The sequence below is a fragment of the Oreochromis aureus genome, linkage group 4, assembly GCF_013358895.1.
Source record: "Oreochromis aureus strain Israel breed Guangdong linkage group 4, ZZ_aureus, whole genome shotgun sequence".
In the NCBI taxonomy this organism is placed as follows: Eukaryota; Metazoa; Chordata; class Actinopteri; order Cichliformes; family Cichlidae; genus Oreochromis; species Oreochromis aureus.
Window position 1 is genome coordinate 18,662,811 of NC_052945.1, and position 15,459 is coordinate 18,678,269.

The window sequence follows — 15,459 nt, forward strand, 5'->3', positions numbered from 1 at the left end:
TTTTGGTTACACCTCTGAAAGCATTTTGTATAAAATCAGATTTGAGGTATGATGAAAACACTTCTGTGTGCAGCTTTCCAAAGACACCTGTAGGATTTCAGTCCTTACACACACACCTACACACACACACACCTACACACACCTACACACACCTACACACACACACCGGTGTGTAAAACTCTATAAATCTTAAATAACACTCTTCTGTCAGTCGAATAAACCTCAAATTTTAGAGGCTTCTTTTGTGTCTTTCTGTATCTGGATCAGCTGCTGGCATCAGGTGGGACCCTTGGGTCAAACCTTGACTTCTGATTGGCTGAATAAGTAGATCAGCTTATTCAGAAGACAACTAATAGAGGACATCTTTGCCTCTGGAGTCCCCTGGCACAGAGAGCCTGAGACAATTGAGCTGGAAATGGATTGGACTGAATAAGAATATGACAGAGAGATGGGAGAGTGAATGTTCTGGATAAATGATGGATTGATCTGTGTTTGGCATATCAGTGAAATATTGAAAAGCACTGTCACCATTTGCTGGAGATTTTTTACTGTATCATCTTTGATGTTGCAGTAAACTGCAAAAGTAGAGATGATCAACAGACTTTAGCAAAACTTAAACGGAAAGCATCTGATCTTAACTCACCTGGTGGGTAGTGTTTAGTGTACAGGTGTCAGCTCTACCAGGTACATCATCTACTTATATTTGAATGGTCTCAGCTCACTAAAGGCAACAAGGGAGGGAGAGGAAGAGAGGAGCGAGGTAGAAACTAGGGCACTGTTATCTGGCCCCTTTTTACCAACCACAAGGCAGAAAGCAGAGAATGAGAAAGAAAGAGCCTTGGAGAGAAGGAGAGAGGAGAGGACACCAGCAGTGAAGTGAAGCTTTAGTCAGGACGTGGGAACCTCCAGAGTCAACATCTGACACCAAGGACCTGAAGAAAAACAGCACAGAGACAACCTTGACTGACTCGCACACTCGCAGGGACGTGCAAACCTGCGTCATTGGCTCGGAAAAGACCAGAAACATGTTCGAGGAGCAGGCGACCAAGGTCAAAATCACATCCGTGGTGATCGTCGTCGGCATGTCAGCAATGCTGGCGGCGGTGGTGACTGACCACTGGGCTGTGCTCAGCCCCCGGGTGGAGAAGCTCAACGCCACCTGCGAGGCGGCCCACTTTGGCCTCTGGAGGCTCTGCAAGAAGAGCATCTTCATCGTGGAAGAGGACCCTCAGGGCAAAGGCTGCGGGCCAATCAGCTTACCTGGAGGTAAGTTGAGGTCAAGGTGATCTTCATGTCTTATTTATCTTTAATTTATTCTGATTTGTGGATTTGTTATGTGGTAGCTGATGGAAAGCTTTCCTGGCTTGAGTTTTCAGGAGTTATAGTGAGAAGATGAAAACTTTGTGAAATGTGGATTGGAATTGGTGAGTAATAATTAGAGCTTTATAAATTCATGTAATTGAATAGATAAAATACCAGGAAAAAATGTATTCCTCCTAAAACTATTTTTAGGAGAAACTGGAAACAAACCTTTTCTTATTCGCTAAAAATCTTTTTCAGTGCTAAAAACGAAATCAAAATAGCAGAGCAGTGTGAGGCTCAAGTGTCAGTGTGAGCGTGCAGCAGTGCTGGTCAGCTTTTTTTTTCCATCTGTGCAGCTGTCCCTTTCTCTATTTTCTCCTTTCACACGCATACAATGCCACATGCCAGCACATATGTTGGCACGTGCTGGCATGTGTGCATGCATTCACACAAACACGCACACACGGACATGTGCTTGGACTGAATGTTTAACAGCTCTATGACCAGCTTCCCAGTGAACCATTATTATCTTCCTCAGAGGAAGTCACTGAACAGACTGCCAATTAAGCACATTCCAACGGCTGAAGTCAAGTGCACAATGGAAGTGTGAATGGAGTTTTTATTTTATTTTTTTTGCGTATTTCACAGTTAACATGACTTTGTTGAATTTGTTCCGTTCGGGCTCTTCAACTTCCAGAGTACAAAGAGAAATAAAACTCCGTTTACCTCACAGCCTTTTCCTCTAATTTCCCTGCTGTTTCTCAGAAAACAGCATAGTCTTACATCATTTGTCAAAATACTGTCTGACTCATTCTATATTAAAATGAAAGTTCAGATGCTTTTTAACTGATACCTCTTTTGTGCTGTCTGACTCATAGTGTCAAAACAGATTTGCAACTGGCTTTGATCAAAATAGACATAAAACTGTCTAGAGAGCCATTTTTAAGGATTTTTTTCTGATGCCGCTGATAAACAGCGTTTTGAAGGATGCTTAAATTCACTCAGCTGTGGAAAGAAGTCCGTTAATTGCAAGCTATTAAAAAAAGAAGAAGGCAAAAGTACAAGACAGCCAAAGATGGTGCAAAATCTTTCAAAAAAGTCAGGTAATTTTCAAGTCATTGTAGAAGTCCTTTTGGATACTTGCGTAACATTTCATACTGTAACTCTGAAAATAAGTCAAAAACACAAGTCTAGCTTTCATTTAAGACTCTTTTTCCACCAAAAAAAGTCTTTAATTAGAAACTCTCTCTGAACAGAGCCAGCCCTGGGGGTAAAGAGTGTCTCTCCCTGGCCTCTGGCTGTGTGTGCGTGCCTTGCAGATTAACTGAAAGATTTCGCTCTGACTCTGTCATTGACTTTGCCTCCGGCTTCAGCACCTCAGGATCAGCGCAGGCCTTAATGAAGTGTGGCTTCCCGCTCCAGCTCATGAGTTAGAGCACACCTGGGAGACTCAGGAGGAATGAAGAGGACTTGGGGGGAAGAAAACAGACGATTGCTTGGGCTTGTAAAGGCAGGAATGCCTATGTGGAGAGAGCGAGACTGGGTGCTCTTTTAGAGAGTCTGAAGATGGAGGAGAGAGATGAGACTTTCTGTCAGGAAAGATGATGCTGCATCTTATTTTACTTCATGTATCTCATGCGAATTGAGGTGGAGGCAAAAGGCAGGCGGAAAAGAGGTGTGACAGCTACCTGTCATAAAAATCTGAACACCTTGCAAAAATAGTGACAGATACATTTTTGTTTATTAAGACCAGTGCTGGGGATTTGTTTTCCTTGTGGACAAGTCAGTCACCTGTGGAATGCATGAAGGGCAGCATGCAGTATGACAAATGATCCAGTCACAACCATCACAGCCTGACAGAAGCACTAAAACAGTGTCAGAATATTTGTGCAAAATCTCAAGTGCTTCTCTGGCGCCGGATGCTCCCCTGAAATTCACAGGACTCAGCAGAGAGAAGCCACCTAGCAGACTATACTTGCCTTTCTGTGCAGCACCAAGAGCTCAGCTTAGCCTTAAGTTTGTTTCCATCTGCGGCGAGAAAGAAAAAAAATATACCAGCTGTTTTGTCAGACACCCCTTGGCTACATGCCCACAACCACCATGATGCTTTCACATCTGGGTAATGAGAGAAAATGAGTCATTCTCTCATATCAGCTGAAAAGATCTAGAGATTTTGGTGTGTGGTTGCTCTAGCATTTTACTCCCACGCCAGGCTGAATAGTTTTGGTTACACAAGCCCATCTCTTCTCATTTGTGACCCTGCTGCTCTCTGTAGGCATGGCGGTGCTTCTCTAGTTCTAGCTTCCTTTTATGCCCTGTAATCCAAAGACGACGCCGGGCAAGACGCTGATTGGTCAGCCTATTTTGTGCTTTGTGTCACTGAACATCCTTACCAGGCTGACTGACCCGCTCCAGTGCCCAAGAAAAGGTGTCAAAACGCATCCTCTGAGATGCTTTTCTCCACTTCCATCCACCAGGTCAGTCTGCCAGATCTGTGCAGTTTGACATGAGGCGAGAGAGGACTGCGGAAGAAACAGCCGTTCTCTGCCTTCAGAGGTCTTCTTGTTTCTTGATGGAGTGCTACGAGGCTGAGCGGTGAGGGTTTAGGTAGAGTGCACATTGTATGTGCCTAAAATACTCGAGTGTCTTTTTTTACATAAGGGGTCTTTTGTTTGAATTTAAAAAGCCAGGCAACAAAACAGTGCAACTAGGTCTGCATTGAAAAGTAAATTTGACTGTTCTAATTGATTGCAGACAACAGCTAAAATCCAATTAGTGTGGCTGGCCATGCAGTTCTAATTAATTACTTTGATAGTTTAGGATTTATTAGTCCAGGCAACAAATATGACACCAAAATATGTGGAGTATGTACAAGCATGCCAGGTTCTGAAGGCAAGCAAAAGCAAGCAGAGGGGCTGACGGGCTAACACCCATGTTACTTTATCTGCTTCTAAATTTAATGTGTCAAGAATAAAAAGAAGGAAAAAAACAGATTGCTCATGAGTGCACTATAACAGATTACATCCTTGATGAAGAGTATACCCAAGCAAGCAGCAGTGATTGGACTTAATAACACAGATTTGCATTTTCCCAAACAGAGGGGGAGTCAGTCGTCATGAGGAGCGTACACAAACCCCTTTTTTCATATAGACACAATTACACAGGTTCTGCGAAGGGTTGCGTAACAGCGGCAGCAAAGCAGTGAACCCAAATGACTTTTGAAATTAGCTTCCCACAAATGACGCATGACAGCTTGAGTGCTGTAAAAACCAAACAAACCCTTTATGGATCGCATCATGCAGCTCGGCTGGGAAATCAAGAGCGCAAATGGTGCTTTTGTGCGCACGTATGTGTTCTTTCACATATGTGCTCAGAGAAGCGAGGGAGAAGAGTTCATTATCAATGATGTTTTACTGCTTCCAAGAGGTCAACCATCATGGTGTTTTTTTGGAGCTCCAAAAAACACCTTCAAGTATAAAAGCTTCCCTCTGACACAGTGCCTTTCCGATGCCCTCGATTCATAGACACAGTAGCACCAACATCACCTTGAGCCACCCTTTTCTCTTTCTTTCCAACCATGCTCTGAGCGCAGAGCCCAAAACTGCGGAGGTGTGTCGCTGGAATTTGATATTCAGAAAACAACTCACAGCTTCAAAATTTCAGATGAATCATTCCACGATATGTAAATTAGAGAAATATAAAAAGAAATTACAGAGCTCAGGGCTGGTGTTGCTTGCAGGATGAGCTGAGGACTGAGAAACTTTGCTGTTTTAAATTTCATAATAAAGGTCAGGACACACCAGAGGCGTAATTTCCAAGGGGGTTAGGGGGGTTATGGCCCCTCCAATAATCAGACCCAACCAATATAACCCCCCCCAATAAAATATGAATTATCTTGCATAAATAGGCTGTTGATTTTCTTTACTCATTTCAGGTATTACCAGCAAAATAGTTGCATGTTTAATCATCTGGGAATTTACCCAGATTTATTTATTTATTTAAACAGAGATCTTGACCCCCCCCCCAATGTTCAGCACAAAGTTACGCCGATGGGATACACACAGGAGACATGAGGGTAGTGAGGACTCTCCTGTCCTGTTTTGTCCCAGATACCGGTGCTCTGGCGGAATAGCCATTCAAATACCACCATGATACATCCCATTCACATTGACCCAGAACTACTCGGTCACTCTGTTTAGCTAGAAAACCAGAACAGTTCCCTAATCACCTAATGTTATGTTTTCTTTGACAATTCTGCAGCAAATTCTGTACAATCCTCTAGGTTATTATGTTTAAAAACATAGAAGTAATTCTGTTTAACCGTAGCGCAAAAACCACAGGAATACTTAACTGGAGGAAGACTGAAAGGAAGAGCTAAGGTGGAAGAAAGAAACAGGCGTAGTGACAGGTAGAGCGGGGAGGATGAAGAGTAAGGAATGGGTAAATTGGAAGCTGAACATCAAAGATAGAAGGTGGCAGCAGCAGAGTTTAATGGAAAGAGGTGAAACTAAAATGACAGGCGATACCTCGTCCTAATCACTCTCCCCTGGAACTAAATCTCCCCATTACCCTGACTGCAAGGTCGATGATACGCACCCAGATGTTCTCTTCTTCTGTGAATGCTCACTGTTTAGATTAACCATCGTGCCTGATTTGTTTTTCGCGTTTGTTTTTTTTCAACTATTTGTGGGCAGCGTGCTTTTGCTAAAATTCAAAATGTTAATGTTTGTGCTGGATTGCAATCAGGGTAACCGTAACTTGGCAACAGAAGTTACAATTTTTTTGGCACGCACAAAGCAGCAGTGCGGTTAAATTGTTTTGATGAATCACGTATGCATATCTCCATGATGCCGGCGGCTTTTGACACCTCAGATTGAAAATGTGTTGAGCTGCCCGCCCTGTCTTCTGTCTGTTTTAAGCAATGAGGAAAAGAGGCATTTATTCTCTGGACTTTTCATTTTCTAACACTTTGAGTTTTTCTAGTTATTTGGTGTGATCTTTTTTTTTCTTCCAATGAATCAGCAAATCACATAATGTAAAAATGACTGTGTGGAGACTGGCATGCTACTTTTGCAACAAAAAAAATCTGAGGCTCTGATTTAACTTTGAAGCTACAAACAAGTTCTGTTAAAGCTTTTACAATATATAAAATGCAGTTCAAAGATCATAATGTGAAATATCTGTTAGGTACTAGGTATTCAAGTCATAATGATGGCTTAGTTTGTTAACATCAACCTGCATTTTTCCAGATTTATTGCACATACATCTGTGTATAATTTTTAAAATACATAAATCCCACTTATAGTTGTGTGTTACAGTGTGTTTCATAAACTTTCACTCCCCAAGGGTTACTGGACTGAAAATATTTAGATTAAATTTTAATTGAAAGTGTTGTAACATTGAGCGTAGCTACAGCTCCATGCTGCAACATTAACAATGAGGCTCTATTATTTCCATGTTTTCCACAGAGGTCATCAGCTTGTTAGAATGGAGACTGAACACTATTAAATCCTGCCCACACTGGAGGGAAAAACAATGCATTGCTCTTTAATGACTTTGTATTGTCACCATTTGTGTTCCATCTAGACTGTTAGGCTATTTCTCCAAGCTGTCTTGCTCATGTAAAAGCAGCATCGTGACTATATATTTTACAGTCTATAGGGTTTGCAGAATCTGGCCCAAAGCAGAGAAAGTATCCATTGTTCTCAAGTCTATTATGTTGAAATGGAGTGGCTGTGTCATCATGACCATTTCACAATAAACAAAATATCAGTTTAATGCATTAGATGAATGTAGACAGCTAAGTGTGATCAAGCATCTACTAAGCATCGCTTTTGAACCAGGTTCAACCTGACTCGCTGTGTTTGTATGAATGCATGTTTTAGATCTCTAATCAACACTTAATTATTGGAAGTATCTGTCTGAATTCAAGTCTGTAACAGCCTGAAAACACAACACAGGCTATAAAAATGTCTGCGAATGTCCGGTGCTTAGGGGGCAGTAGTTGGACAATATTCAACTGTTTTGTTTTTTTGACGAGCAGCTAGTGACAGCTTAAGACTTACTTAAAAGTGCAGCAAATTTCAGGAGATAGATCACTGTTACCCACATAAACCGCACACACAGACGGGGAAGCTTCAGAGGATTAGCAACAATAATGTTTTATTACTTTCAACATCGAAACTCTCAATCAGGATAAAACAATTAAAGAATGGTTTTGTCTTTTGGAGCTTCTTTGTGTAATTCTAAGGGTCTTTTATTTGTCTTATCTTTGTGTGGAAGGCAGATAACGGTCTTCAAAGAGACAGGAGAAAATCTCACAGCCACACACAAACACATATTAAGTCAGATTAGATTAGCCTCAGAGGTAAAGACGCTTAATGAAAGAAGAACGATAAAAATAATTTATTGTGTATTATATAATATATTATTTTAATAATATCTGTATAATGTCTGTGCTGCACTTTGACCTCGGCCCCACCTCCAGCCTCACACACACACCCATGCACACGCTCACACGTACGAGCACAGTCCCCTTGATATGCTTTTACATGTGCAAATAGCATTCAGGCTAGCCAAGACCTGCAGCAGCCTGTTGCTAGGTTACCTCTTTAGTGATTCTTTCTCATCCTGAGTAACAAACAGCGCCACTGTTTCCTGGTACACACACGTAGTACATGCACACACACACAGACATATAGGCAGACACCGGCACACAAACATTGTCCATCTCTGTGTAGACAGAGAAAGCACCTGTCTGCTTTATGGGTTTAATCTCAGCGAGAGGGAACGAAGGGACACTCGCTTGGCCTTTAAGGTCCACTCCACCTTCAGAGGCAACAAATAGATAGATAAATGTGTGGGAAATGACTGCACCCAGGAATCATTTTTCTACAGCTATGAGGTTATTTTGAAGATTGTGGTCAAAGGAGCAGAGTTTGGGCAAGCAAAGTGCAGAGATGCATCATTCCCTTGTAGAAATCGGTGTGAACTCATTTCAGAGGAATACAGCCAACAGGGGAGACAGTGAAGGATTTCAGTATAAACTTTATTCTAAGATGATGGCAAGCCACAGAGCACCGCTTTGATTTGGAGGGGGGTGTTGAGCATACTGGGATCATAAAGCCAAAGAGGAACTTCAGCCATTATCAGTGTTATTTTTTTTAAGTGTTGTGAGTATTAAGGACGCCACAGAACCATGCAGCAGAGAATATCTGACGCCGACCTTTTTGTAGTGTCACCATCAAACGACATGAATGGACGTTTCTTATTTATACATCTACGTTTCTGTTTGTTCGTTTTTGAATTGTTTTGATATGTCCTTAATCGACCACTTAGCATTAATTTGCAGAACGCTAGCATTTTACAGTCTAAATTAGCTTACCTGTAAAAGAAAGAAGCAAACTTGAGACTACTTTCTTTTTATTTAATTTCAGACATAAATTCACCAGCCACCTTATAAGGCATGCCTAGCTGGTACTAGGTTGGACCTCATTTTGACTTCATTGCTGCCTTAATTCTTCATGTCTTAGATTAAACAAGGTCCTGGACACATTCCTCAGAGATTTTGTCCATATTGACATTATTGCATCACACAGTTGTTGCAGATTTGTCTGCAGCACATCCATGATCCAAATCTCCTGTTCTACCACATCCCAAAGATGCACAATTGGACTGAAATCTGGTGACTGTGGAGTCATTGTCATGTTCAGGAAACCAGTTTGAGATGATCTGAGTTTTGTGCCATGATTCAATATTCTCCTGGAAACAGCCATTAAAAGGTGGGTACACAGTGGTTATAAATGGGTGGACATGGTCAGCAAGAATACTCAGGTGGGCTGTGGCGTTTAAATAATGCTCAGTTGGTACTAAGGGACCGAAGGTGTGCCAAGAAATTAATCAGAATCAGAATTCTTTATTAATCCGGAAGGAAATTATCTGGTCACAGCTGCTCCAAGACAGTAAGAACAGTAACTGACAAGTTAAAGTACCAGCTCTTACTTTCTTTCTCTTTTAATTAAAATATCCCCTACATCAGCAGTCCCCAACCTTTTTTGCACCACGGACCGGTTTATGCCCGACAATATTTTCACGGACCGGCAATGAGGTGTCGCGGATGAATACAACAAAATAAAACTAGTGCCGGTACCGAAAAAAAGAAGATTTATTCATAACACACGTGAAAAGACCCAGGAAAACCGAGTTAACGATAAAAACGATAACAAAATAACGTTGAAAACCGATAAAAACCCTGAAAACCATACATTTCACACCTGAGCCTCAACTCTCGCGGCCCGGTACCAAACGACTCACGGACCGGTACCGGTCCGAGGCCCGGGGGTTGGGGACCGCTGCCCTACATCACTACACCACCAGCAGCAGTTTGAAACTTTGAACTAAGGCAGGAAGGCTCCACGCTTTCATGGTGTTTATGTCAGATTCTGACTTGACCATTTGAATTTCGGGGGAGAAACCGAGACTCATCGGACCAGACAACGTTTTTCCAATCTTCTATTCTCTAGTTTTGATGAGCCTATATAAATTGTCTACTGTAGTCTATTTGCTTCATGGCTCAATGTGTTGTGTGGTCAGAGTGCTCTTCTGCATACCTTGTTTGTAACAAGTTTCTTTGACCTCTGGCATCAATGAGACATTTTCACCCAGGGCACTGGATATATTCTCTTTTTTGGACATTCTCTGCAAATCATAGAAATGGTTGTGTGAGAAAATGCCAGTAGACCAGCCCATCTGTCTCTTTGATTACCTTTTTTCCTATTCAGTTTGAGCTTTAGTATGTTTTCTAACAGCATTTTATTTGCAATATATATCAAATTCTCCACTCACCCTGTGGGCGATCTTAATCCTTCAAACTCGGGTCCTTTACCAGAGGCATGAGAGTTTAAAGGTCCTGCACAGCATCTTTGCGGTTCCTAGGACTGTGCTCTTCTGGACAGAGATCTTGGATGTCGTTTGTGGGATCTGATGGAACCACTCACCCAATTTGGGAGTCCCTGCCCCACATGCTCTAATTACCAAGGGGACCACTGTTGCCTGTTCCACATCTTCTCCAGCTCCTCTCTTGGCTCTTGGTACTTCTCAGACTTCTCATCTTCCTTTTTTCTGATGTTGCTATGACTCGTTATAGCTACATCTGTCACTATGACCTTCTTCCTCTTCTTGTCCACTACTGCTATGCCCACTTGGTTAGCCATCATCAGATAGATCATCTGTATCTGGATCCATCTGCATCTAGAAGTCCCACAGGATCTTCATTCTCAACCTCCCTAGTCGGCTGCCACTTTACATATAGCCACATTAGAGAAATTTCCAGAAACAAGGTAATTAGGAAGAGTTAAGGAAGAGTTTAGATGTTCATTGTCACAACAGTATTATAAAAAGAAACATTTGTTTATGCAAATCTACAAGATTTCTAGATGATAAAACCAACAAGACTGTTTTTGCAGTACTGTGTGCTCACAATAGTCTTATGCACCATTTAATGTAGTGTATCAGTCATAACTGTAAAATGTCAGTCAGTAATGTTACCTTGCTACCAGATCTACGTAGGTGGAAGCTGTTCAGCTTTGTCAGTGTGATCAATCGGCGGCTCTGGTGTGGACTGGAGCCGTTAGAGCATCCCACAGACTGTACTGTGAAAATTGCCATCCTTCACAGTAAAGGGACATAAAGATTTTAGTCCAGAGTACTGCTCGTTAGAAGTAATAAATCAAGAATATTGTATATGAACACAATGCACAGATTGTATATTAACCATAATTAACTTTCAAAAAAGTTACAAGTGACAGTATAGTATGATTATCAGGTGTTTCAGGTGTGTGAAATTAGTTCTAGATACACAAGGCATGAGTTTCATAAAGTCTATTGATAGAATAATAGCTGATAAATAAGGTAGTTTAAAGCACAGCATGGACAAAAACAGGTTTAGGTTAGTAGAAATGCAACAAACCACAATCCCTGTTTAGTTTGTCATAGCTTTGTATGTGTCTGTGTGTGTGTAATTAATTCATATGGTTTTCTAACAGACTACAAGGATTCAGTCTGCACTATTGTCTCACCCTCCTGTTTCATCTCCCTCTTTCCTCCTCTCTCACCTCTTTTCCCCATCCTTTCTTACTCTGCAGCAAAAAACTGCTCCTACTTCAAACACTTTACATCGGGGGAGGAAGCTGAAGTTTTTGAAGTCAAGACCCAGAAAGGTGGGTGTTTCCTCAAAGCCACACAGGCTACATGTGTTACAACAGCTCCCAACTCTGAAAAAAAAGTATAACAGGCAGAAAGCTGTGGTTTGCCTTTTGATTTTCTATATAATAAGATAAAGCTTTAACATAAATACAGTGCACACCATTTCTCACAGAAATCAGATGAGAAATGAATCTTCTACAGCCTCAGATTTGATCTTTTTATCCCTTTTGTGTTTTCAAAGTAAATGTGATTCAGTGAAAAAGCTACTTTCTTCTTATGGTGACAAGCTGATGCTTTTAACTTCAGGTAGAGAGAAAGACACACTGCACACAGACATAAAGATATATGTTTAGAGAACACTGCTTTAGATGTTAATGATAATGTTAGTATAGGTACAGTCCACAGGTACAGTATATGTATATATATGCACTTCACAGTATACACTATATATTCTTAATTTTTAAATTCAGGTGCTTTCAGTCCAATATCCATAGGTGTATGAAATCAAGCATCTAGCCATGAATTCAGCCTTTGCAAACATCTATAAAAAATGGGTCACTCTAAAAAGCACATTGAATTTCTCTCTTCCTAGATTTTCCATCACTTACTGTGTGCTGTGTTATATGGAAGTGTTTAGCCACAAATAGGCAAACCAGGGTTGCCATGGTGGGTATAAGTCACCATTACTCTGCTGACTCAAAGACTGCAGAATCACCAACCTCCTGCAGCATTAACATTGGCAAAACTGTCTGCCAGGAGCTTCGTGGCATAGGTTTGAATGGCTGAGCAGCTCCTGTAGGTGTAATCTGTAGCTTGCCAAGTACTTTTGTCCATATAGTGTAAAGACCAGGGCAGGACATTTACAGTACCCTGTAAACACTAATGAAATTTGCTAATATCAAGAATATTTTTAAAAATAGATGAATGGGAAATGGGAAAAACAAGAATTCATAGTTTTATCTTGTAGTAGAATAATACAAGATAAATATACTTTCATATGATAAAAATATATGCAGAGATACATGAAAAAATATATGTAAAATATTTATGGCTATAGTTATTGCTTTATGTTTGGATTTTTATTGTGTATTGAGCAGTGTTTGCCTTCTGCAGATTCATGCTTTATTATGGTACTTATATGACTCCATGTAAAGGCATTTATAATATGTTTCATACAAGTATGGCTGGAAACATCACTTACAACACTGAGACCAAAAAAACCCCAAATGCAATAAACAATATATATGATTTTTTTAAAGTCTAAAAATAAATTATAACAGAAAACTTTACGCAGAATAAAATACAAGAAAAAACATCAAATTCAGACCGTCTGAAAACACCTGCTCAGCAGTGAGGCACAAACACGTAACTATGTCTGAAATGTACAAACACTGGGATGCATTCGCATACCTTCATACACACAGACAGACAAAAAGTCCTGAAAAACAACCTGCACTGGAAAGACGGAGTGTAAGGTTGTTTTACACTCGGTGTTATTCCCCAGCCGGGGTGCTGAAATGGAATAGGACGCTCCGAGGATCATTTGAGTCACAGCTGGAGTGTTACAGAGAAGAAAAGAATAGATTATCTTTATCTGGAAAACAGACAAAAAGGAAGAGGGCGGGAAGAGAGCGACAAGTTCTAATCATCTTGTTATAAGCCTTCAGCATCTTATCTGTCATGCAAGCGGCATTATTGCCAGTTTGGATAAATGGCTGTTGTTTTTAAAGTGGGGCTAATTTAAAGGCTAATTATCTGTGACATAACTCGGCTGAGCGCAGTACTGAAACAATTATTATGTAAACGATACTGTAATCCTCCCCTTCTGTTCCTACCCACTGTCTCGGTTTTTAATCACCTCCACTTTTGCTTCTTTTTCTTCCCCTGCTCTCAAAGACGACCGTGTTTACTGTATTTTCCCCTCTCTTCTTTTCCCCTTTTTGTTCATCTACTTCTTACTAATTTCTACTCATTTTTTTCTTCTCTTTCTGCAGAGTACAATATCTCAGCAGCAGCCATTGCCATCTTCAGTCTGTTCTTCATGATCCTGGGCACCCTGTGTGTAATCTTCTCCTTTGGTAAAGGGCGGGACTATCTGCTCCGGCCTGCTGGGATGTTTTTTGCCTTTGCAGGTTAGCTATTGCAGATGATTTTGCCTTGTATTTACAGCTCAATATGAGCTGTGTCAATGTCATCGTGTTGCACACCCTCTTCACTGGTGATAAATGTTACTTATGCAACTAATTTAGCAGAGTTAATAAAATTGTTTTGTGTGTGTGTGAGAGACAGAGAGACAGAGAGACAGAGAGGTGTCAAATGCCGATAGAGTTGATGTTTCTCTGAGGTGACAATTTCAAATATCTAAGTGTTAAATTACCTATGATTGGTGTGAGCTCCGATCTGTTCCAAACTTAAAATAAAACTGACAATCTTCTAGTATAAACGAGAAACTGTGACAGCGTTTGACTGAACCGTCTTGACAGCACAAATGGCATGAATGCAAATGAAGCATCTGCTTTTTCTGAAGCCGATTATAACCAGCTCTCTCTTTCTGGCACGCAGGCCTTTGCATCATCATCTCTGTCGAAGTAATGCGCCAGTCTGTGAAGCGCATGATCGCCAGTGATGAGACCATCTGGATTGAATACTACTACTCCTGGTCCTTTACCTGCGCCTGTGCCTCCTTTACGCTGCTCATCCTCAGTGGCGTCGCCCTGCTCCTCATCTCCATGCCTCACATGCCGCGTAACCCCTGGGAGACATGCATGGACGCTGAGCCTGACACCTTAGATTAGCCACAGGTGATGTAACAGCTATATCTTTAAAAAAGAAAACACACACACACACACACAACTGTAGCTATAACCAACTTTGCTCTGAAAGGAGATGTTTTCTCTTTCTGTTATTATTGCAATCAATTTTCCAAAACATTAAAAGATTTTCTGCCTGATTTCTCATGACCATATCCTTTGGTTTCATTCAGTGTTTACAAAATATTAAAATTAGCCAGAAAAGAATTTAGCATACAATGAGAGTCATGTTGTCAACACATGGTAGAACGATTGGGACCAGGAACTGTTTAAAAGTAAGTAAGTTATTATATCTGAGATGTGAGACTGATTTGCTAAGACTCATCTTTACTCTGTAATTCTAAAAGCTCCCATTACTGTTTTCTTAAAATTCATATTTTTAAGTAACTATGACTTATGTTACGGTACCAGATCTGCCGTGAAAGAAGAAAATGTCATTCTGACATTAAATAAATCAATGATTGGCAAAAGCTGTGTGACATCTGAACAGTGGATTCCTTCAAACAGTCCCAGGCGATCACCTTTATCGTGGTTTTTTTCGTCATTTTTGTCTGTATGTTAACCAGTAAATCATTCCTGAAATGTTACTCCATTAAAGGAAATTAAGTCTGAAGTTTTTCTGCTTAGCATATATTTGGCTAGTGCCGACATGTCAGCATCTTTCACACAAACTACAGGCAGCCATGGCAGTGTCTTACTGACCAAAGCAATTGTAAGGAGGATTTTGGTGCAACACTGTATAGTTCTGTGTGACCAATTTACCCCAGTGACAGCCAGAAACCTCGAGCAACAATTCACCAATCAGTCAGGCACCAGTGGTTGGTAGGCAGTCACCAGCTGGTCTCAAGGCCTGTGTGACTGGGTCTTCAGGGTTCACCTTCAAGAGCCCATATAATGCCAGGTTTTAACGAGGCGTAAATATAATAGATCAGCAGTTTGATTTTTTAATACTGGATATTGGATCCAACAAGTGGATGGCTGTAACTGAGGAATGAATCAGTCTAAAGTATTATGGTATGCTTTGTACAAATGACAGAAAGACAGATTCTTTTTCATTTGTACATCACATTTGGTTGTTTTTGACACATTAGCCTGTAAAGAAGTCCAAACTGCTGGGCAGTTACATATACATTCACAATGTATC

At 40.8% G+C, this 15,459-nt stretch overlaps 1 protein-coding gene across 1 annotated transcript; it reads left to right on the forward strand.

Moving 5' to 3' along the window:
• Positions 1-1,025: 1,025 nt before the first annotated feature.
• cacng1b (calcium channel, voltage-dependent, gamma subunit 1b) lies at positions 1,026-14,349 on the forward strand. Its single transcript, XM_031730080.2, has 4 exons — positions 1,026-1,266; positions 11,445-11,519; positions 13,500-13,637; positions 14,068-14,349. The coding sequence occupies exons 1-4, from the start codon at positions 1,026-1,028 to the stop codon at positions 14,298-14,300; spliced, it is 687 nt and encodes a 228-aa protein (XP_031585940.1). The 3' UTR covers positions 14,301-14,349.
• The last annotated feature ends 1,110 nt before the right edge of the window (positions 14,350-15,459 follow it).